Genomic DNA, 25533 nt, shown 5'->3' with positions numbered 1-25533 from the left:
ATAAATAAATAAATAAATAAATAAATAAATAAATAAATAAATGTAAAAGGCCACTACACCTTATGCACACGTATGTATAAGCACACACATTTTAGTGAGAATGACTAAACAAGCATTCCTCCCCCCCCCCCAAATCAATATAGGGACTGGAAAGTGTAGAGTACAGATCACATGTACTACTGTGCACATGTTGAAAGTAATATGTGGATGTGGTCAAATACATGCATAAAGATCAAGAATTAGAGCCATCTTCTCATTAAATTCTCCCTGCATTCAGTAAAATCATGGAGGGGTTAGTAGGCCCATACTTGCAGACCATGCTCCCTGATGTCAACATACCAGCTGTCTGTGCCCCTTGTTGCCAGGCATTCATTTTTTGTGAGAAAGGATCGGCAGTCACATACCATACATTATGGGAGTAGGAAACCTGGATAATTTCCATTCCTGTTGTGTATGGAGGCACTACCACTTTCTCATGAAAGCCCAGTGGCCACACCCTCCAGTAGCTGTGTTCAGACCTACTGAATGCAGGGAGGATTTTGTGAGAAGAGAACCTTTATGGAGGGTGTACAGATTGTACAAATGTTATACATGCTGGATGCACACTGAATGTAAAATGGGAATAGGGTTTAGAGTCGAATGCCAGAGTTGACTCGGAGGCAATTTTTTTAAATGAATGATCTATATGTACAATTATACAGGCAGCAATTATACACATTCCTTGTTTTAACCTCTTACAAATATTCAGCTGTACAAAGTACAGCTATACTTGTATAACCAAAATCTCAACACTGGAATCCGTCTTCTCTCTCGGTATCATTTCAGCTGATACTGGAGAACTCTGTAGCTGACAAATTAGGCAGATATCAATCTCTGGCAATCTCTTTTAGAGTTTCAATTTCCAGAAGCAGAGTCCACATAAATTATTAGGGCAAAAAGCTGAAGAATGTAGAAGATAAAAAGACTATGAAACCCTACAAAAATGTTAATATGCAGTGTCAGTCAACTCAAACAGGGAAAATCATTGTAAGGTCCCCCTTTTCCTTGCCTAATTTTCATTGTTCCACGTCAAGCTGAACAGGGTTTAGAAAAATGCTTCTAGAAAAGAATATCCCTCTTCCTGGCTAGGTCATCTTTCTGGAACAAGTCATGCAACTCTAGCAGCCTACTGTGCAAAAAGAAAACCAGGAAGCACTAAAGCAAAGCAAAACACATCTGAGCACATCCAGTTCCAGGGTGTGCTCCACATCCACATCCTCCTCACTTCTTTAAAGGGTCATATGTACAAGGGATGCATATGCATGCAAGAAGTGATCTTGTTTTCTCTGCATGCAAGAAAGGTGTTGTTTTGGGTTTTTTAAAAAAAAGTTGTGGTAGAATTCAGAAATAATACTTTCTATCTGGAGTCTGAAGCGTAACAGTCCAGAATGCTACTACTCCTATCACCTCATTCTGAATAACATTTGGCTTGGTTCTTAAGAGATTGAAAGTGGGTGGGGTACTAATTCAGCTTCGGTACTAGCAAGCCTGAGGTTGCTGGTTCGAATCCCCGCTGGTATGTTTCCCAGACTATGGGAAACACCTATATTGGGCAGCAGCAATATAGGAAGATGCTTAAAGGCATTATCTCATACTGCGTGGGAGATGGCAATGGTAACCCCCTCCTGTATTCTACCAACAACAACCACAGGGCTCTCTGGTCGCCAGGAGTCAACATCAACTCAACAGCACATTTTACTTCTACTTTACACACTTACTGGATTTTCAGTGAAGTCCTAAACATATTTATTTGGAAATAAGTCTAAATAAATTACTTGTAGTTAAGTGTGCCCAGGACTCCAATCTAAATGAAATATTAGCCTCTGTCTCTAGAAAACAATTCAGAATGGGGCAAAGTCAGCTTCCAAAGAATCTCAGCTTTTGGGGTGTGTGCGTAAAGGACAATTCTAGCTTCCAGTGTGTGTATATGTTATCTCCATCGGTAAGGAAAAGTACAAAGTACCTCTGTTAACACAGTTTATTGGCACACGTATTGGCAAAGCATACATAAAATACAGTTGTATCATATAACACACCGACTCACTGTATTTTTTTACATGATGAGTTGAACATATTAATATGCAAATGAAAAAATTAGTTTATTTTATAAAGTTTCACATAAATATACTGGAATCAAAGAATTAATTGGTTTTGAGGGCTTTACAAAAGTATTATACAAGAAATATAGAGTGAAAAGAAAGAACAAAATAAACCTGGGATACAATAAAACACAAAAAAAGTTAGCCTTCATTAATTTGAATTGCTCACAAAATGGATGGATTACATGGCTTTCAAAATCCAGATCAACAGCAATTTTACAAAGCATAAACTTTCATTGGAATTTGGGTGCCTTTCCCCAGATAAAAATATTTATTATGTCTTTGATGGGGGGGAAAACCCACATTTTTAGTGAGCTCAGTGCTTTTGATGACTACGAGGACTTGTAACTGGAATCAATTCCAATGTCAGATGTAAACCAGTGGGCCCTTAAAATGGCTAGAAGGAAAAATGGAGGGCAGCACCAATGAGTGGTGGAAACAAGTTCACTAGGAAGGGATGCTGCAATCCAGCAGGGCAGAACCCTTTCTTCAGGAGCAACTATAAAAAACGTATGCCCCTATCTAGCTAAGCACTAGATGCACTTATATCCTTAGATGGCTGGGTATGCCTGTGCACAATCAAATGCTGAATGAGCAGCTCCCCTTCCTAATCCAGCAGGCTGAGTTGCGTGCATATAGGCCACTGATGGAGTTTGAAAGGTCACAGCTAGCTATTTGGAAGGGCTGGACCCACCCCACCCCAGCTCCTGGTCAAACAGAGTTTTTTTTAAAGGCTATGCATGCTGCTCTGGCAGCTCTGCGTGTACTCTCTTGGATGGGAGCCATAAGAAACAGACAATATTGCTGGCCTTGTAACATTAAAGGGTTTTTAATTGTAAGAACTGTCCTTTATGGCAAGCAGTGTGTGTTTCAGTTTGTAATTACGAATAAAGCTCGTATTGGTACAAGTAGAAGGCTTTATGGAAATATTTTTAATAATCCTCACTACTGGATTGTTGTTCACATGGATCTCATTTGCAATACCTATTGGGCTATGTGATTTCTTCGGTGGTTGTTCTCTCCTCTCTGGTTCCCTCCCTTTGAAATGCTTCACTGGGCAAAGAAACTGCATGGAGAGAAATTAAAAGTTGAAAAACTTGGAACTGTTTTGTTATGTTCTAGGAAAAATGCAACCCAGGACCTACCATTGATCCTGAGCACTGGTGGTCTGTGAGATATGGCCTTTATAGGATAAAGGAATCATGGTATGGGGAAATCTTGAAAAACTACTGAAATGGTATTTAGAAATTGTCATGAGATTGTTACTTACATATTTAGTTCTTTTCATTGAGGTCAGTGCCAGCCTATCATGTCATGTGCAAGAGCTTCCAACCCAGAAGCTTATAAATTATTTTTCTAACTTAAGGAAAAGAAAAAGAAAAAGAAAAGATAGCTGTACATCTAGAAATAGCTTTTATATCTGTGGAAAACTGGGAGGTGGTTTTTTTTTTTGTAAAGAATGCTGTGAGATAGTAATTGTAACCTGCTGTTATAAGCAACAGTGGATGAAGCTTCAGATAACTTATTGGGAAGTCTGCGGTGTTGGGTTTTCGGACTTAGTCTCCTGGTTAGTAGGAGGTTTACTGTTCCATGGGCTGTTGTTCCCCAGTGCAGGTGAATTGTTGAAGTCTTCATCATCGTCCATGCCGTTTGCTGCATCATATTGCGTGTTCTCTAGCCTGGTGATGAGCCGTTCATCTTCGTCACCAAATTCTCCTCCCATCAGAGTTGGCTCCCCGACCACCATCACATCCTGTGAACAGCACCCAACATTTGTTAAATGGAAAACCAAGAATGCAAAACAAAACATAACATAGCCATTGAGAAGTATCTCAGAATGCTTATTCCATGCAAGCCCCACCAACATGATGCATCAATGCACCTTCATGACAGCCATGCTCAAAAGTGGGTGTCCCTCGTTAGTATGTGCAAACCTGTTTATGATTCTACTTTGCATATGGTAAACCCTGAAATCCAAAACATCGACAATGGAGGTGGAATAAAATGTATATACAAACAAGAGATCTAGAGTATTACACTGAAAGGGTTTAAACAATTAGAATTGTTATATCACCTTTCCCAGATTCAACAAATTATCACAATTTCAGGTTTATCTATTATTTTGTTTACAAGCAGCAAAATAGTGGTATGTCAACACTACACCCCTTTGTAACATTCAAATTAAAGGCACAATCCATCTGGAAATTGTCCTGCACAATCCCCCTTTGAAATGAATAGGAGCCATTCCTGCCCTTTGGTGCAGCTTCCATTCATTTCAACAGGGCTTGTGCAGGAGAACTTTCAGGTGGATTTTGCTGCTTGTAAAAGAGACAAAGGCCATGTCTGGGGATTCTGGGAGTTGTAGTCCAACAACATCTGGGGGCCCAAGGTTAAGAGACCCTGCCCTAAAGTATTTACTACATACTTTATTTCTCCAGCTTGTGACTACAGCAAATTAAATTAAGTTCACAAATGCTACCTTTAATACACCAGCCATCAGAATAAAGAACTCAGCACCTCTTATTCCTAACCAATACACTTGACATCCCATCACTTAATTATGATAATTAATTTATGTAGAGTTTTTTTGATAAAAACAATGTTCACACTGATTTGACAATTTGCATCACTAATTAAGTCATTAGCAAAAAAACTGCTGATTGCCAACAAGCCCTGAATTTACCATCTGTTATTTCGTGGTGCCTGTCACCTCTCTCTGTGTAGGCAACACTGCTGCCAATCTGTGCAGTAAGAGGCCCAATCTGTCCAGCTGGTATCATAAAAGGAAGACAGAGTGCTAATTATAATTGCACTAATGAAGCTAGCAGTTGTCAAAAGCTGAAGAGGGCAAGGAGGAAAGGATCCATCCCAATTGCTGCTGTGAGTGCACCGGATTCTTTTATGAAGGCATGCAAAGTGCCCCAAATACAACTGTCATATCACTGACTTGCTACTGATCTTTGGCCAGCATGGAGTACAAAGAGAGAACTGCCAGACAAGAAACCAGAGAGAGTTTCTGATCTCATTACTTTTAAAAGTGATATCCTTGTGCTAAACACAACATTTGGGGGAAGGAGTCTGTCTACCTAGAAACACAGCTTTTGATTCTGTGTCCCATGGAAAGGCTTTTTGTCAGTACTAGTGCTAGGTTCCTGGGAGCCTCAGCCAAGCACCTTTGCAGGTCCCCTTAAAGGCTGAGGGACAGCCATGGTGGTAGCCAACATCTTTATTAAAAATCTATAACAGTACTGCATTCAGACGACATGGAAAATGCATTACATTCAGACAACACAATTCACTGCATTTAGATGACATGGAACTCAACTTCCAGTGGTGGTGGGGATATGCGACATTTGTCATAGCATCTGAATGAGCCAATGTCAGCTTCATCAGTCCTACTTATGATTCCAAAGCAGACATCTGAAGATCTGGTTGGTTACAGTGGTCGGCTGTAGAACCGTAAGTAGGGCTGAAGAAGCCCTACTTTTCTTCTTCTTCTACTTCTTTGGTTTAGTTGGGATCATGCTGGAGCCTGATGGCTGCTTCCTTTTCAGACACTTGGAAGATGCTGTCCCACTGGGATGGCTGCAAGTGGGTGTTTTTTTGTTGTAACTTCTTCTTCTTCTTCTTCTTCTTGCTGAGCAAGTGCCTGGTACCAGTACCATTGTTGTCAATGAAGCCAATGATGTTGAGGCCGACGAGGTTGTCAATGAAGCCAATGATGTCGAGGCCAAGGAGGACGTTCTCGGCACTGGGCACGGAGCTTCACATGGTACCAGGGCAGTCGGTACTGATACAGACTTAGGCAAGTGTGGTGTTGCTGTATCTTTGTCTAACGTCTCTGCTCCCAAAGGAGCCACAGTGGCCATGAGGGGCATGATTGGAGCTTTAGTGGTTGTGAGCTATTGTGAGGAGTGTAGGCTTGTTCCCACAATGAGGAGTGTAGGCAGGTCGCTCTATTCTTTCATGCTTGCTTAGTAAATTTTTGGCAGTGAGGGCAGGTTTCAACCACATGCACTTCACTAATACAGAACAAACACTTGCTACGGGTGGTCTGCAGATGGTAACTTGGCTCAGCAGAACACCTGCTTTTTGAAGACCACCTTACTCGCCATATGATGCAAAAAACTTTAGTTTTAAGCTCCTGTCCCAGGGAAGATTGGGGGAGGTGGCCGAAACAAACAAATATGCAGAAAAATGATAAGAAGTGCTAACTACCTGAAGAACGGAAGAAAACAAAACAGGAGAAGAAAGGAGAATAAGACTAACAGGGTTTTTTTAAAAACTTGTAGAAGAAGCTCGGAGAGTGCCTAATGCAGTTGACTGAAGCATGGATGACGAAAGACTGAGAGCGATGAGGAGAGGTAGAGCGGTTGGGGGCAGGCTCCCACCAAAAACAGGAATCAAGAAGCTTGGAGAGTTCCCAACATGGTCCCCACACATGTGCAAAGCCCCCACCCCCAAGAGGTGTTAAAGATAGAGACTACATCAAAGAAACAATAATTCTGTGTGAGGATAGGCCAGAATATAGACTGGTGCAATTTTGAGTTCACCACCACCACCACCACCTCCTGCAAGCAACCGTGACTGCATCATAGAACACTCCATGTATTGCAGGAGAAGACTGATGGGCAACTACCTTTTGGAGAAGCTTGTCTGCTATCATGGATTGTCTGGAAAACACAGTTTAAAAACTCCTGCATTCATGTTGTGTGTAACTTGTCAAGGTTTGGATAAATGTGTGAATGGCACAGTACCACACAATAAACAATACAGATTTTGTCATAATGTGTGAACACATTCTCAGTGATCAGTCAGAAAGATTATAGCAACTGTCTGACGGTCAATTCCCTTATTCTGGTTTATTGCAATCCCTTTATTATTATGCCTTCTGTGATCAATGACAGCTGGTTATTTGCAATGCTGTCTATTACAGCCAGTTTATATCGTCTATCCGGGGAGGTATATGGTAGCTGTGCAATAGTTTGATTTTGCAACCTGGTATTTCAGCTGTTATAAAGACTATAAAATGTTTGCGACAGGGCGCAAATGTGCCATGCATCTAATCCATATATCAGACAATCAATAATTCCTCAAAGGAGAAAAAAACAAACATGTTGGTCCTACTCCAGAGAAATCAGTCATGCTTAAGCCTCATTGGAAATTAACAGAACAAAAGTTAGCTACAACTAATTTGTCCTATTGATTTCAAAGGGACTTAAGCACAACCAACTTTCTTTGGATGTGGTCACTGTCTCTGCCCCACAGCAAGGCCCTCTATTCCTTGAAAAGGAACGCTGACAACACCCACCAATTAAACACCAGTTAATCTCCACTCACTAGTTCCCGTGCAATAGCCACCAACCTCTGAGGAGGACTGGAAGTGACTCCTTTAGAGCCCCTCAATGCTTCTCCTTAAATTGGCCAGTAGGGGTCACTGTTGTCGAATGACACAAGGCTCCATCCCTCCCAGGGTTGAGGCTGCAGCTCTGGAGTGCTCCTAGCTCCTGCTCATGGAGTGAGAAGCAGAATCCAAGAATTAAACCCTAGATTTTTATTTTTTTTTTGCATGGGGACACACACAGCTATGGGCTATTCATGGCAGCTAATAAGATTCAGCTACATTCACGCATTTCATGGTTAGAAAGAGAAATATTTAGTGTACAAACTCCAGGAAATGTGTTCACAAAATATGGCATGGATAAGGCAGTTCTGCAGAACTTGTGATCTACAAAGCTGAGTGGAATTCAGCATGTACGACAATCTAACAGGATCTCTCACTAACCTTCCTGGCTTTGCTGCCTGTTTGGAAAGGCAAAGCAGGGAGGGTTAAGAACGTAAGAACAGTCCTGATGGATCAGGCTCAAGGCCTATCTAGTCCAGCATCCTGTTTCGCACAGGTTGTCAAAAACCTTACAGGCCACAGTACATGGGAGGTGAGTTCACAGTACGTTTGGCTTGGTGGATCACAAGTTGTGCCAGTCTGAGCTCTTTGCATCCTCACACCAGTGGAACATCTTCTTTTTCTCCCCCCACCCCCATGAAACAGTCTCTCTGGAGTTTGTTCATGTATAAAGAACAGAAAATACAGATCTGACCTAATGATGGCACTTTATGTTTGTAAAGGGCATCAAAGCAATCCCTTTGTTACCCTTCACAACCTAATGATACCACTAATATCAACACATGTACAAGGTATTATCAATATGACTGATATCATTAGCTTTTCATTGATTTCTCCTTTTATTGTTACTATTTGTGTGAGAACAATGGACTGAGGTCCAAAGGGAGTGACATGATCCACCAACCATACAGTGCTATATGGTTTTTAAAAACATTTTTTTAAAAAATGGATTGGCTCAAAGACCAGTCTATAATTCCTAGAGCAGGAGGAGCATACCAATGAAAATGGAGTTCCAGCTGCTGATTTCAAAACTGCTGACCTGCTTCACAGGGGAGTAGAGCCCAATGGTTATGGAGAAGAGCCTGCAAGGTCCAGAGGTGGGGACGCTGTCAGGCTGCTTCTGAATTTAACTAGGTTTTAAACCCCCATAACTGGTTATCTGCCAAAACACAGGTTGTTATCCCCTCTCCACCCTCCCCTCCACCTGCTCAGAGAAATAGAAGGATGGATGACTTGCAACTCTGAAGGGAAATACACAAAGACTATTACTGGGACATCAAGGAACAAATGAAGGACAAACTGAAAACATTACAAATGGGACAACAGGCAGTGATTCAGAATGCCCTTAGTTTTGAAGTCCTGCATAATCTGGAAGGGCTTCAAAAATATTCATCAATGACTTGCTTCTTTCTGGAGACAATCAAAATGGTGATAAAAACCATTCCCACAACATACTCGCAGTGGAGGTTAGAAATTAAATATTTTAATCAAGAAGCTTACATCTTTTAAAATGCATCAGGTCTTGAGTTTCTTGTCATGAGGCCCCTAAATGGATATTGTGGAAAAGTGGAAGTTAACCACATTTTCTCTTATGAATGGGTTATTTCCTAGGTTTTTGGAATTTCCACTTAATCAATACGCCTCTTGAGGACAGTGTACCTTTGCAGGCATCACTGGCCAGAATGAAGCTTCTATCCTAACAGTGTCACAGGGGACCACTGATTCAGTGAAGAAAGGAAAAGTGCTCATCAGTATTGCCAGGGTTGTGTGTCTGCTACACTTCTATACAAGCACAGAATATGTTACTGGGTACAAAATATACTTTCCTGGGAATCTCATCTTTCTTAAGTTGCAGCATGTATGGTTCCAAAGATATGCTTGAGGTGTCCTCCATTGCCCCTCCTCATGACCGAAAAACCAGGACAAATGATTCAAAAATCAGAAGACTTGTGCAGCAATGATTAAAATTACAGAACTGGAGTTCTCTTGGTGCAGAATCTGGGGTGTCATGGCAAAGATTTAAATGTCTTTTAGAGCAGAGTACATCCAACCCTGAGTATGGCATGTGCAGGTAAACGAAGTGTTAATCATGCTGTGGACTGACTTGGATCATGAGTTGAACCAGGGCCCCCCAATTACTTAACTGCACCACCAGCCAAATTACTAGAGTAACTTTCACTAAAATCGGCAGTAGGTGGAGCCCCACCTGATTAACCACTTTTAATTTCCTTGTTTCTGCTGTGGATGGAAGCCTCTCTGGGCTCAACACAGGAGTACAGTCAGAATGCTCTGGCCAGGATCCACAGAGCTTCCCTCTGTCACTCCACCCCGATACACATGAAGAGGTATGTGCATGGGGCTATGTGGATTTTTTGCCACATCTCATGCTGGAAGTGATGCCCAAGGGCCCCCATGAGTAGTATTACATGTAGGGAGGGGAAGCCTGAAAATCCTAGAGAAACCGGTGCAGAAACCGCTTCATGATGCTTTGGATCCTGGCCCATATCTATATTATTAGTTGTATGATAATCTTAGATGGAGGCCTAAAAGGAAAGCGAGACTTACAGGTACCTGACTTGAAAGACTCAGGTTTGCAGCGGCTGATTTTTTCTTGCTGTTGGTGCTGTTTGCATTGTTCCCGGCACTACTATTGGAAGTGCTGCTGGTTGAATTTTTCCTTTTCCTCCGTTTGGTTGTCGGCTGTCTTGTGGGCTCTGCTGTAGTAGACATGCAGGAAGCAAAGCAAATTACAGCTATCTGCAGGCAGAGGAATAAGAACAACCACTGCTTTCTCCTCTTTCGGTTTAAAGGAGCCAGCGTGGTGTAGTGGTTAGAGTGCTGGACTAGGACCGGGGAGACCAGAGTTCAAATCCCCATTCAGCCATGATACTAGCTGGGTGACTCTGGGCCAGTCACTTCTCTCTCAGCCTAACCTACTTCACAGGGTTGTTGTGAAAGAGAAACTCAAGTATGTAGTACACCGCTCTGGACTCCTTGGAGGAAGAGCGGGATATAAAATGTTAATAATAATAATAATAATATTCCTGGTGTGCACACTACACTCAATCAAAACCACCAAATAGTTGGAACATTAACCTGGAGCTACAAGCAAATTCAGATCAGGAGGTAGACAAAAAATACTCCTGTATCTGCTCAACATTGACTGTTCACAGATCTCAGACCCAAATCGCATCCCAGTAACCATTGTTAACCATTAGCAAATGCCTGTATGATGGGCTCAGGCACTTGTGATGGGATAAACTGCTTGAACCGATTGTGTCCCCATGGAATCCCCATCACTGGAAACTGATCAGAGGCAGAAGAGAAACTCTGGCCCCATCACAGCCTTGTCAAGTGAAAGACTGTGCCCATTTACTTTGCCTTAAGGAAGTCAACAGGAGCCACTGATTTGCATGGGATAAAATAGGTAGGCTGTAATCAGGAAGATAATTTATGAATATACATTGTTGGAAATGTATGTCTTGTGCTATTAGCATTACTTTCAGGGTACCGGACAAACCACACATGCAATTAATACAATAAAAACAAACGGTCAATAGCAGCAGCACAGTTAAAACGTCAGCATTAAAAGAGCAGAAAAAGCACCGAACAGTGACAGCACAGAATAAAACCAAACATTTTTAAAGACCTGGGAAAATAAAAGGTCTTTGGCACTGGAAGGACAGGAGAATGGATGTCAGGCCAGCCCCTTTGAGGAGAGCATTCCACAAGCGCGATCCCACAGTGGAGCCCCTCTCACCAGTAACCACCCACCTGTGTTCAGAGGACAGAGTAAGCTGGAGAAGGAACTCCCAATGAGGATCTCAGTACACAGGCAGGAATACGTGGGGAAAGAGAGCCAGGTACCCAGGACCTAAGCCATACAAGGCTTTAAAAGATCATTACCAGCACTTTAAAAGAAATGAACTGGTAGCCAGTGATGATGTTTCAGGGCCAGCGGGATGTATCCTTAATGCTGCTGATCAGCTGTATTCTGCCTAGTCTTCAAATGCAGCTCCACATAAGCCTGATTCAGGCATTATGCTGTATGAAAGTAAAGATATCTGCACGCTCATTCGTTTGTGTGAATGACTTTACCTGCATTCATGTTAAAAGAGAGCATGAGTACAGGCCCCACAGCTGCATGGCAAAGGTAAAGTTGTGCCGTCGAGTCGGTGTCGACTCCTGGCGACCACAGAGCCCTGTGGTTGTCTTTGGTAGAATACGGGAGGAGTTAACATTGCCATCTCCTGCACAATATGAGATGATGCCTTTCAACATCTTCCTATATCACTGCTGCCCGATATAGGTGTTTCCCATAGTGTGGGAAACATACCAGCAGGGATTTGAACCAGCAACCTCTTGCTCCCTAGGCAAGTTACTTCCCTGCTGCACCATTAGGTGGCATGGTACAGAAAGGAAACGTATTGCTGTACCTGTGTTCAGCATAACATGTGAATAACTGTACCTGTGAACAGATCTGTACTTTTCTACACTTTACACTCATTGTATGGGTGTTCAACATAATGAGATCCATTCACACAATCGAAAACTGGGTTTCGGAGCTGTGTGTGCTCCCAGTATTTGGTTGTGTGGAAGCAAGGTAGGCGGAAACCATGGATTGAAGTGATTGTGTGGAAGCAAGGTAGGGGGAAAACCTGGGTGGAATTCCCTCCTACCTTACTTCCACACAATCACTTCTCTACCCAGGCCTTCCTCCTACCTTGCTTCCACCCAACTGAAAATTGGTATCACACAAAGCTGGTCCAAGCAGCGTGTCCAGATTATGAACCTGAATTTCTGGGTGTTGGTGTGGGATTTGATCCTTTCCAGAATGGGTTGAACACCATTTCCCTGGTCAGACAAACCACACACCATTTGAACCTCCTCCTTGTCAGGATTAAGCTTCAATCTATGAGCCCTCATCCAGCCTATTACTGATCAGAAGCACATGTTCAGCACTTTCACAGCCTCACCTGAATCAGATGAAAAGGAGAAATGGGGTGGATAGTATTGGACTAGAACAAGGGGTTCAAAGTCTCTCAGTGATGAAGCTCACCAAAGGATTTTCTGCTAGTCACTAACTTACCTCACCAGTTTGATGGGAGGATAAAATGGAAGGGAGGAGACTATGAATGCCACCCTGAACTCTTTACCAAACTGAACTAAAAGCATGAAGCCAATTAGATTTGTACCAGCACTCTCTACATTTGCTTTGGTTCTACTACATTGTTTTTCTCATACACTTCCAAGGGAAGATGCAGCGAACACAGGAAAATGTCTGATATGAGCCTGACGCACAAAATGTGTACAACCTCTGAAGCAGGTCCACAAGTTCCAGGTGATAGACTCAAGGGTAGATACTCCAATATCAAGCAGACTCACAATTCCTATTTTTAAGATGCTTCCTTTCTTGCATCTTAAACGTGGAAAGAAAGAAAGAAAGGTAACTGTTTATGGATAATTATCCAAGCTGTACATAGAAGACGGCATCATGTAGAAATTGCATGCTCTCAGGGCTCTTTCTCTTACAAAGAGCCCTGAGAGCTTGACTTGCATGGGAACTTTCTACATCAACTATTTATTCAATGAACTCCTGTAGATCTCCCAAAGGAAAAAAAAAACACTGCAGAAGATTTGAGGAAAGGTTCTAGGGTGCAAAAGCTGAGAGGGAGCACTGGCACAGATCCAATATTCCTCTGTAGATATTCCCTTCAGGATAATCTGATAGGGACTGATAGCGGTGAGCAAGCTGTCTTTTGGGGAAGTTTGTCCACTGTTACTCTCTATATTGAGGATATAGACCCTAAAGTTCCAGGTAATATAATTTAGATACCTTCTTTAGAGGTGACATCTGCATTGTTTTCTCACTTTTCTGATGTTATTCTCTGTTTAAATGGGCTTCAGTCATTTCCCCAAGCCTTTAAATTTCTTTTCTTTAAACCACTTCCAATCAAACTTCAGGGAGCAAATATTAAAGCCAACCATACCTGGAGGTGCCACCATCCGTTGCCATTTTTGAAACAAGCATGTTTTTAGGCAATCCCGAGGACTTAAATTATACGTTTTATGCCTTGACATCAACTCTTGCATTGGCTCCAATATTACACACAACTGCAAAAGAAAGAATGTACAAAAGTACACTTAAGGTGAATAGCATTTTAAAAAAATCACACTGCTAGTCTGGATTGAAACCATTGTTTATTTTTGTTCTTTCTGTTAAGTAGTTTGAGAATTAGGAGACATGCATTTCAATGCAGCACAGAATGATCTGTGCCGAACTGGTAGCTTCTGCTGCTAAGGGATGGTAACTTTTATTTATTTATTATCTTAATTACACAGTAACCAATGAAAATATGCTGTACAGCTTTACACGGAATGTAAGGACATCATTTCGAAGGAAGGTGTTGGTGTTTCAAGGTTGACAAGTGTTCCCTCTAACAGGGATTCCCAGATGTTGTTGACAACAACTCTCATAACCCCCAAGCAAAGGTCATTGCAGCTGGCAATGCTGGGAGTTGTAGTCAACAGCATCTGGGAATCACTGCTAGAGGGAACACTGAGGATAACATGTTTCTTTCTTTCTTACATTTTCATTCTACATTTTGGGCAGGTTTGCACAATCACCACCAAATCAGTAAGCTGGGAGGCAGAGGTTCCCAGGAAGTCACACACCCCAGCGGCTGTATTGTACGAACCTGCCCAACTGGTGGTTCCCAACCTGTCCACCCAAGATTATACCAACTTTTTCAACCCATTTGAAACGAAGATTTGAAGTTGGGGGGGAAAAAGCATGTAGAATCTCAGGCAGATGGCTTGGGAACCATTGGTTTGCGGGTTCACATGACACGTCTAACAGGGGCACACGATTGTGCAAACCCAACCCTTGTAATACTGTATACAGACTTACATGTATGTATGTATGTATTTGATTTGATTTTTATACCCCCCTTCCAAAATGGCTCAGGGCGGTTTTGTTTTGTTTTGACTGAACTGAATTCATCTTGTCAATCTTAATTCTCCTTGGTCTCCCACAATCGCTTCTTGAACTGTCTCCTACTAAGTCCAACCACCCTCCTTGAAATCTCCTTTTTCCTCTGGCTTTCATATAACATTGCTGACATGATGAGGACAATTATTCAAAATAGTCCCATTGAAATTAAAAGGACAAATTAGGCCAGGGTTGGCAACCTTTCAGAAGTGGTGTGCCAAGTCTTCATTTATTCACTCTAATTTAAGATTCTGTATACTAATAGTACAGTGGTGACTGCTTCTAGCTGGGATGGTGGGGTGGTGGGGGGGGGGGAGGATGTTAGCTGCAAAAAAACACATAGTGAACATTACATATGAGTAGGCCCATTATTGTCAATAGGCCTACTTAGGGGTAACAGATGCTACATGATTTGAGTCTATAGGTTGCAAAACCCTGAATTAGGTATTGCCTAATTTGTCCTTTTAATTTCAATGGGACTCTTTTTGAGTAACTTTCTCAAGGGTCAGCCAATGTTTTCTTCAAGACAACTTTTCATCTCATCTCTCCAACTACTCTCTGCCTCAGGTTTTAACTCATCAGTTAATTCAGAGCATTCCAACATTATGGTTTCTCCCTAGAGGTTCACAGGAAAGGTGTCATGCTTGGAACCTTTCTGAAACATGAAAACACCTACGACTTTTTGCTGTTGTCATTACCTAAGACAATAGTCCCTATGGGTAAGGATGTGAAGAATTATCTTGAAAAGATGTAAGCAGTCGGAAATACTACTCATCTTACTAATGCCTCTTTTTGGTTTCCTTTAAGTTGCTTGAATATTTTGCCAAAGCAGAAACTGCCACATTTGCCTCAGAAAATTGCATTTGTAAGAAACTGGAGACTGCCTAGAGACATTGGTAGTGTATATAGATATGTTAACAAACAAACAAACAAACAAACAAACAAACATGTGTGTGAGAACCGCCCCCCTCTAGAAATTTTGTTTGCCTCATTAAAACTTCCCTCAGATATTTTGTTTTGTCCAAGCAGATATGATGACATTCACTGCAACATTTTGCCTTTTTAAAAACCCAATGGTTAATTGATACACCATCTGATTTTGACAGCATGTGTGCTTTTGGGCAGTTATGTAATCAATATATCTCTAAGAGTCTGTTTTTGACACAGTCCCAGGCCTTCCCAGACTTTGCAGAGACCCTTTTGCAACAAATTGAAAACCCTGCCAGTCATTCATTGCTACACATCTGTTAAATGAGAATGTTTTTCATAATTATAGAGTCCTACATGAAAATAACTGATACTGCAAGTGTAAACTGGCTTAGCTGCCATTGCTTCCTGTCCTGGGAATTGTTTTGTATTTATTTTTATTTATTTATATAATACAGGAAGCATTCCTTTTCTCTCTCAAATTTATGAATTGCTTTCTATTGTTGTATGTTGCCCAAATGAAAAAATGTCACATCACTATATCTATTTCTGAAAGAGCTGGAAATGTTATGATCGTTATGGACATACAACCAGAGCACCTTCAGATGAGGGGGAGGTACCGATACGTCGGTTTCACAAACATTTGAAGAAGGAATAAAGCCGCCGAGGGCAAAAAAACCCACCCAAACTGCTCCAGTGTAACTCAATGAAATGGAATATTTGTGCAGAGTCAAGGGCAGTAAACAGAGAACCAGGTGGACATTGCTAATGGAACTCAGTGGCAAGGCAGAGGGCTCGGACAAAAAGAGTGGGATTTTGTTGAGCTTGAAGAAAGCTCTCTCAAGACAGTCAGAGCCTCTTCTCTTTCTATGGGGAGAGGTGCTGAAAATTCTTTAGTTTTCCCACCAGCCCTATCACACTTTTGTATTTCTGACTCAGAAATTCTGAGGAAGAAAAGTTTTGACACATTTCAGCTTTTGCTGAGGTGGGTTAACTGGCCCTATCCATTCCCAGCACAGTACTTCCAGTGACTCTTGCTGGTGTCTATCTGATGTTGCTTTTTAGATTGTGAGCCCTCTGGGGACAAGGTTCCATCTTATTTGTTTGTTATTTCTCTGCAGCAACCTTTAGGTGCAGAATCAAGAGTTCAGAGTCAAGATTCTGGTAGCAGAATCAAGAGGTTAAAACAAAACAAAACACAACCATGGGTGTTTCATGATGTAATTCTTCCTTCCCAGTATAGATAGTGTAGAGGACAATGCATTCTCAGAGAGTAACTTCTCCCAATTTATTCATTTAAAGCATTTCTACCTCACTTTGCCACTATTCCTATATTTTCTTAGTAAACAAATCAAACCAATTTTATCTGCCTGCTTCCAATGCATCTGGTAACCTCACTGATGTAGGTGGCTTTTGAAAATTGTTCTTTTAGAAAAGACTTATGTGCTTAGAGTTTTTAAAAAATCCATCTATCTCATGAGCCTAAATAATTATCTTTCTGTGAGCTGCCATGCAGAGCCATTATAAATTCCTTCACTAGCACTAACACACCGTTTGTGTGGAAAACACACACCGAGGCTGTGCACATGAGCAGAGGCTAGGCCATCTCAACCTGCACATGAGCAGCCCAGCCCAGGTTGAGATGCTCTAGCCTGGGTTGGGTTGCTCATGTGCACAGCCTACCAAAGGTTTCTCTTCTACAGGAGCCCTGTTCACCTTTGCATCTGGTTACCATTTAGATTTTCTCGATGCCACTGCAATCCTCCCCCTCCCCACAATTGGACAAGTGTTGAGGGGAGGCGTCCTTGGCAGCCTTTTATGATCCATTTTCAAAGCAGTCTGTGGATAAAATTAATCACAGTTGCTCCAATTTGGATTTTGCCTTGGATTCGGCAAATATTTTTCATATCAATACTTCATCTTGTGCAGCCTGAAGATGTACGCAGGATTCTTGGAGAAGCGAGGTCTACCAGATACTCAATCGACCCTTGCCTGTCCTGGAGTGCTGTTTTGAGGAAAGCTGATCCAGCGTTCCATGTACCTTAGATGGGGTAACCCCTTTCCCTCAAGAATCAAAGTCACAGCTTGGCAGATGTTCCTGGCTGCTTAGATGGTAAAGGTGGCCAGCAGTGCCTTTTCCAGCTTAGGTTCATTCCTGGAGAGGTCTGCTCTGCTCTGGCCACAGTTATGCATTCAGACCCCGATTACGGCAATACATTTTACATGGCTTGTCTTTGGATATTTTGAGGAAACTTTGGTTGGTCCAGAATGCACCTGTGAGAGTCCTTATTGGAACTCATTTACAAGATTGGCACAAACTGACCCAAAATGATCTGGGACCAGGATGACTTAAGGTCCAGAACCTATCCATTTATTTAGGTACAATCATCCCTTGCCAACCACAAGGGTTCCGTTCTGGCAAAACATTGCCATTGGCAAATTCACAGTTGGTGAGCAATTGAAATCAATGGTAAACATGGGGTTGGGGGAACCGTGGTTGCAAAAAGACTGAAAAAACATAGAAAAATACCCCCCCCAAAAAGCCAAAAATCACCTGGAATCCCTTAAAACTACCAAGAATGCCATTGGCAAGGGATGGCTGCATTCATCTAAAGCCCTGCTCTGTGACCCCCAGACTCTTGAACTCCCTTCTCCAAGTAGCCCATTTATTAGTATTATTTTTACATTTATATCCTGCTCTTCCTCCAAGGAGCCCAGAGCGGTGTACTACATACTTGAGTTTCTCTTTCACAACAACCCTGTGAAGTAGGTTAGGCTGTGAGAGAAGTGACTGGCCCAGAGTCACCCAGCTAGTATCATGGCTGAATGGGGATTTGAACTCAGGTCTCCCCGGTCCTAGTCCAGCACTCTAACCACTACACCACGCTGGCTCTCATTTATGGTGAAGCATCTCATGTTTTGGCATATTGGTCAAACACTGCTGTTTCAAAGGGCTTCTTAGAGCAAGGTCAACCGTGTTTGCAGTGATGCAGAAAACAATTTAAGGATTTTTTTTTTAAAGTGTATGTGTTTTCTGGGATTATGTTGGCTGTAATATTTTAATGCTTTTCAATAACGTTGCAAACCACATTAGTTGTCCAACTGAAAGAAAGGCAGGATATAAATATTTTAGGATATGTTGGGGCAAATATTTTGCTTTCATTAATATATGGGTGGCAACCCCTGTTGAACTGGCCTTGAAATAAGCCAAATTGCTTTTCCAAAATGACTTATTTCTGAGCCAATCTCAATAAATATCCCTTCTGATCACTCTGGAATGATAACCAATTAATAGATCAACCTCATTTTTTTTCTTTTGGTGTTGGTTTTCAGATTCTGTTGACAACACACATGGGAGAAGAACAGTTTTTGGAATGCATAGTGAGTGCACATATCTCCTTTGCTTCTGTTTTTCATTCATATTTTACTTTTCCTCTATCATTCATGAGTTATCACCAGGCAAATTCCCTACAAACAGATAATAAAGCTGCTGTAGTTCTACCGTTTCTGGGCTCCAGGTGGCAGAACTAACTCAGCTAAGGAAACTAAACCTATACTTGAAATGTGGTGATGGATCACAAATGTTCATTTTACTTAGTACATTTTAGCTGGCCTTTGCATTAAAAAAAAAAAAGAATACAAAGTGCTTTAGAGTCATGTAAGATGATTGGCATATTCAACTGTATATTTACATTCTGCTGTATCTTTAGAGCAAGAAACATATTTAGGTCTTTCCATACCAAAAATAAATTATCCAAAATCTTACAATGGTAGAATATAAAATCTAGAAAGTCAAAGATTCTTAGCAAAGAATCACTAACAAAGCCTAACCAAGGCAGTAAAGAATCGAGGGGACTGCATCTATACATTATTTAAATTGTGCATAGCCAATGAAGAGCCACAAAGCAGCTTCATCTGGCCTTCTACTCAATTTGAATCGATATGGTAAAAAGTTTGCACACAGTTTCACTGATAAAGAAAAGAGGCAAAGAATCTCCATGCACATTCTGTTGTATTCATCATCATACTTTATTTACGGTCTTTGACCAAAATTCTGTTGTATTGCTATCTCATGTCTTTGCATGGGTGGCTACCCCATGAAGCAAACTGAGACAATTGCCTCAGTTGTGCCTTTGGAAGGAATTTTGGGTGTGTGTCAGAATTCACCCCACCCTACCTACCTCCACCCCAGTTGTTAGTGTTGGCTCCTGATATATATGACTTCTTGGGCAATGTACAGATCGGAAAATATTCTTCTACCAGCTTTTGGAAATGACTGCTCAAAAAAAAGAGAAAAAAGTAGGAATCACTGATTTGTAACCTACCAGAGATTCCCACACCAATGATATCTATAGGAAACAGCACGGGAAAGATTGATTTCCCTACATGCTATTTCCTGACACTGTCACGTGTGATGTTACTGTATGACATTTCCTTCCTTTTAATCTCTCCAAGAGGCAAGCAATCCAGTATTCAGCAGTTCTGACTCAGATCCTAACACCTGATGTTTGCGATATGCACACTGCTAGCTTTTCCTATTTGTGCAACAGTGAGATTTTATCAGTTTGGTACTTTTTACTTTGACTATCAAAATGCTTCCACTGTCACTCTTGACACGTGTCCTTGGCAGCTTGCTCAGCTTCGGGAGGATTCCAGAAAGCTGCTTTTATTGTTCAGGTGACACCAGGGGCGTAGCAAGGTTGGAGTGGGCCCAGAGACAAGATTTTAAAATGCTGCCCCCCCCCCCACTGCTTTCCTCTCCTTCCAGTCCAGGGCCTCCGCACACCCCAAGGATTTAAGTCTGATATTTAAAAATAAGTACGCTGCCTGGAAATACATTTCACTGAATACACACATGCACACTTCACAGTATCCATTGCTTAGCTTTGTATAATGATAGTTAAGTCAAGTGACATATTTCAACTACTTTCAACTGAAAGGAGCACCTAAGAGAAAGGAGCACTATTTTTTAGTGAAGTGCTTAACAAACCACAAAACTACACTAACAAAAGCTGGTAATATATACACACTGCACTTTTTAAAGAGTCTACAAGCAGCAGAGGGCATGAAGCACCAGCAGAGAATTGCCCTTATTAAATATGAAGCTGTAAAAAATTGGAAATGAAGTTTTGTCAGTTTTCCCCACATCTTGGGGTCAACCAGCCAGCATGGTGTAGTGGCTAGAGTGCTGGACTAGGACCAGGGAGACCCAAGTTCACGTTCCCATTCAGCCATTAAATTCACTGGGTGGCTCTCGGCCTGTCACTTAGCCTAACCTATCTCACAGGGTTGTTGTGAGGATCAATACAACACCAATCTAGGCTGCCTGGGGAGGAAGAGTGGGATAGAAGTGTAAAAACAAACAGAGTAAGAATATACAAATCTGACAGGAAACAACAGATAGTAATGGGAGTAATTACTGTATTCTTTAATGCAGCTGCACTTCAGATGCAACACCACTTGCAAAAGGCCACCACAGACAAGAGTACCGTAGCTGAGTATAGAGGAAAGCCAGCTGCAGCAACAGAACAGACTCTTAAAACACACACAGAATACAGTAGTCAAGTCAGCAATAGAACTATCAGAGCAACTTCTCTGCGGTACTGGTGGGGGTGGACCAAGTTTTAGGTCTAGGTCTAGCACTTCTCTGTAGAGTAGAAGTTAACTGGAGACCAATACAGTCATCATGTGACATACATTCCTTCCCTTCATACAATAATTCCAGCACAAGTTTCAGACAGCTTTAAGTTGAAATCTTCAAGTCTACCTTTGGCCCAGACAACATTTCTATGAGAATATGGCTACAGGGTACAAGATATCCTTGAGAAGCCAAGCTGATGGATTTAATTCACATCTTTCTCTCTAAACTGACAAGTATGGACACTGTTAATCACAACTTCAGCACTCAAATTGCACTGCATGTTTGAGCTCTATTCTTTCTAGTGTTCCCTAATTAAACACCATAGACATTTATGTACATCTAATCGTACAGTATACAGAAAGTATTGCACACTCTGAATATAACTAACAAATATCCCAGAGGGTCCCTCAACTGTCACAGACATATTTTTGGCAGGCACAGAAAGCTGCAGAGGAAAGGAGAGAATTGGTAAAAATCACCTTCCCGCCTCCATGCACAAGCAGAAGCATTCCATTTGGACAAATATTTGCTTGGATGCTGCCCATTGTCTGCAGCTAGTTACAGTCATCCAACATTTGAATAATATGTAATATTACCAAGCTTCTCTGTATGAATACTAAGTGGCCAACATTTTAGTTGATCTGACAATCTGGGGGCTCACAGACGCAAGCTGGGGTGTGGGGAGAGGAAAAAATCCGATCAAGCAGACAGCAGAAAGGGGCGGCTTGGAAAGCGAAAGCAGGTGGGGGGGCATATCCATCAAGAGAAACCCACCCCCCACCACACCGACAGGACTCAGAGAAAGGACACCTACCTCTCCCACTCGGAGGCAGTAGTGAAGCACAGTGCGGCAGCAGGGAGTCCTTCTTCCCGCCCCCCCCCCAGCAGTGGCAATCTCACCTGGCAGTAGCGTCATGATCTCTATCCCAGAGCAGGGCCTGCCCTGCCGTTCGCCCCGGCTGCATCTCTTCCCAATTGTGAGGCACGTGCCTGCACAGTGGAAAGAGCATCACAGGGATTGATCGTCACAGTGACGTTCTTTCTACTGTGCAGGCACGCGCCTCGCAATTGGGAAGAGACACGGCCAGGGCCAAATGAATGGCAATGTAGGGCAGACCCTGCTCTGGGAGTGAGATTGCCACTGCCAGGGGTTGCGGGATGGAGAAGGGATTTTTTGGGGGGGGGAAAAAAAATACCGGACTGGATGGGCGGGCAGGGGAGTCATATGACATGTCTCTGGGGGGGCCCTTGAGGTGGCGGGCCCCAAGACAACTGTCTCCCCTTGCCCAATGACAGTTATGCCCTGTCAGGTAATCACCAATCCAAAACAAGTGACAGACATAAAACAAACATGCAAAATGCTAACTGGGCAAAGAGGCACCTTTTACTGTGGTGATTCTCTTTATTTAGCAGGGGGAGAGTAACTGGCCCTATCCACCCCCAGCACAGGACCTCCAGTGACTGTTGCTGGTGTCTATCTAGTTTTTTGTTTTTAGAATGTGAGCCCTTTGGGGACAGGGAGCCATCTTATTTATTTATTATTGCTCTGTGGAAACCGCCCTGAGCCATTTTTGGAAGGGCGGTATAGAAATCGAATTAATAACAACAAGAAGAAGATAAAGTATAGGCAGTTTTAACTCTAGGTATTCAGACAGGTACACAAGGAGGGAAGCTGGGCTTTGCCCCCAATTCTGACTTCTGGGTTAGAATACTTGCAAAGTATATGGTTTTTTGAACATGTGTTGATTTAAAAACACACTAATATTAATTTAAAGTTAATTTCATTTTATATAATTAGGGACATATACTTATCCCACATAAGTATTTTTTTAAAGCCATTACAGATACAAAAAAGTGAAAAAATATAGCACATATCTGTAGGATTGCACTTTGGTCTGCCAATATTATTACTTTCTATATTTGTTTGGTTATTTAATTTATATATCACTTGACTCCAAAAGCTCTAGTTGGTTGACAAAAGAGGAATACAATAAAAACAAAATCAAACAATTTAAAACAATTTAAAACATCCAGAGATTACTAAAGGCAGGGGTAAAAAAATTGCATCTTAAGGGCTCTTTTAAAGGCTGGTAAAGATGTTAAGCCACAAATATCTATAGGGAGAGCATTAAGCGTTGTCATCTCCCCAGATTTTACGGGTAGTACCCAGATTTTAAGCATGTCATTCAGATTCCTTAGCCCAGCCGGATTACCCTGGACTTCAGCTTTCAGTTTTTAAAACTAAGCTCTACCCCTTGTAGAAGTGGAATTATGGAGCAAAATGTGTAGTCACTATTCTGCTCAACCACTGTATTTGGATTAAGGTAGGTTAGCTGGGAGAGTTTCACAAGTACAGTAATCCCCTATGAATTTCGCCTTTGTTTTTTAATCAGCAGGGGATCTCTATCAGGCAATTGAGAGGTTAACTTGGTTTTAACCCCTGCTAACTGGGCAAAGAGGCACCTTTTTAATGTGGTGATTCTCTTTATTTAGCAGGGGGAGAGTAACTGGCCCTATTCACCCCCAGCACAGCATCCCTCCAGTGGCTGTTGCTGGTGTCTACCATGTTTCTTTTTAGATTGTTAGCTCTTTAGGGGACAGGGATCCATTTATTTATTATTTCTCTATGTAAACCACTTTGGAAACTTCTATTGAAAATCGGTATATAAATATTTGTAGTTGTTAAGTAAATCATTGCCTGCCTACCAGGCTGTGCATTGTAATGTTTAAGGACTTTGGCTTTACATTCTAATAATAATAATAATAATAATAATAATAATAATAATAATAATAATAATAATAATAATAATTATTATTATTATTATTTGATTTCTATACCGCCCTTCCAAAAATGGCTCAGGGCAGTTTACACAGAGAAATAATAAATACATAAATAGATAGATCCCTGTCCCCAAAGGGCTCACATTCTAAAAGAAACATAAGATAGACACCAGCAACAGTCACTGGAGGTACTGTGCTGGGGGTGAATAGGGCCAGTTACTCTCCCCCTGCTAAATAAAGAGAATCACCATGTTAAAAGGTGCCTCTTTGCCAAGTTAGCTGGAGTCCAAGTTAGCAGTCAGTCTATGCATGCCTACTTAGATGTAAGCACTGTTGGTTTCAATCAGATCTTCTCTCAAGTAAGTGTGTACAGAATTGCAGTCTTAAATGAAAAGCTGTGCATTTTTGTTTGTTCTATTGCTGCTGTTAATATGTCAAGGAAAATGGTCAGGCAAACTATTGTTGGTAGATATCCAGAGAAAATACAAGTCAAATGGAAAGTGCATCCACTAATCTGCATAATATACAAATTATTTGCAAGCCAATTTACATAACATGCAAATTAGGGTGCCCGGATTTGTAGAGCCAGAATATGGCAACCCTCAGCCAATTCCACTGCCCAGGAGAGACTACAGCGAAGGCCTGCTCCTGAGTCGATGCCAGAAAAGCTGGCGGCATCCAGCGATGGAACTCTCAAAAAGACCTTAATGTGTGGTGGGGATCATGCAGAAGAAGGCACTCTCCCAGGTAGCCCAGTCCCAAGCCATTTTGTTTGTTGTTATTCTGTCTCTCACAGCTACAATAAACCTACCATTCCAATTATAGCCTGGTCATTTCTGTGTCAGAGGGCAAACGGACAAAATCAGCAGGGGATCAAATACTTATTTCCCTCACTGTAGATGCTAAAAAGCATCAGAGACAGAATGGAGCCCTGAGGGACACCATACAATAGCTCTTGTTTCAGAGAACAACTATCTCCAAGCGACGCCATTTGGAATCTACCAAAGCAGTGCCACCTACAGTACAGGACACCTCTGCAATTGACCCCACCATATCTGTGGAGTCCAATTCGGCTCAAACGCAAGAGTTCTTGTTTGCAAAAAAGTTGTTAAAAACATCACAGTGGGATGATGGAAAATCCAAATCTAACTTCAGAGAGGGGAACTGAGTCAACCCCCTCACAACTCTGTACGACTCTGCTGTACGTGAACTTGTGGACGTAATACGTGCAGAACAGAATTGCTTCTTCACTGCATGTATTACCACAGAATAAGCCTTCAAATGGGCTTTATGTTGTGTATGATCGGATTCAAGTCAAGTCCTCCACCATTTATGCTCTAGCCTTCTCCCTCCCGTAGCTGTTGAGAGTACCATGGAATTAATTTTGGAGCAGAATGGAGAGGATGCTTGTAGGGATATGAGGATGGGTCCGGTGGTCCGGAGGTTCAGGACTGAACTGAACACGCACCCCTAGTTCTGTCTGGACTGGAACTGAACCTCTGGACACGTCCGCCATTTAAATTTTTTTAAAAAAATTAAAAGACCTTTAGCCCCTTTGGGGGGTTTCCTGTATGCCGCACGGGGTGTGTGTGTGTGTGTGTCCATGAAGGTTCCCCTTGGCCCCGTCGGCCCGGGAAATTGATCATTTTTT

The 25533-nt window shown here is 41.9% G+C and overlaps 1 protein-coding gene across 4 annotated transcripts in view; it reads right to left on the bottom strand.

Moving 5' to 3' along the window:
• Nucleotides 1–2002: 2002 nt before the first annotated feature.
• Nucleotides 2003–25533, bottom strand: part of LDB2 (LIM domain binding 2) — a 378881-nt gene continuing 355350 nt past the window's right edge. For 2 of the 4 annotated variants that reach the window (XM_053257537.1, XM_053257535.1), the window contains 3 exons: nucleotides 13533–13656; nucleotides 10108–10259; nucleotides 2003–3891 (listed from right to left, as the gene is read on the bottom strand). In XM_053257537.1, the coding sequence (XP_053113512.1) occupies nucleotides 3661–3891; nucleotides 10108–10259; nucleotides 13533–13656 (507 nt within the window). In that variant the 3' untranslated portion in view covers nucleotides 2003–3660. Of the gene's footprint in view, nucleotides 3892–7503; nucleotides 7646–10107; nucleotides 10260–13532; nucleotides 13657–25533 lie in introns of all 4 variants that reach the window. The other 2 variants (XM_053257538.1, XM_053257536.1) reach the window with 2 other exon arrangements.

This window comes from Hemicordylus capensis, chromosome 5, assembly GCF_027244095.1.
Source record: "Hemicordylus capensis ecotype Gifberg chromosome 5, rHemCap1.1.pri, whole genome shotgun sequence".
In the NCBI taxonomy this organism is placed as follows: domain Eukaryota; kingdom Metazoa; phylum Chordata; class Lepidosauria; order Squamata; family Cordylidae; genus Hemicordylus; species Hemicordylus capensis.
Note: the sequence above shows the minus strand (reverse complement) of the source record. Positions and strands in the feature narration are given on the sequence as shown.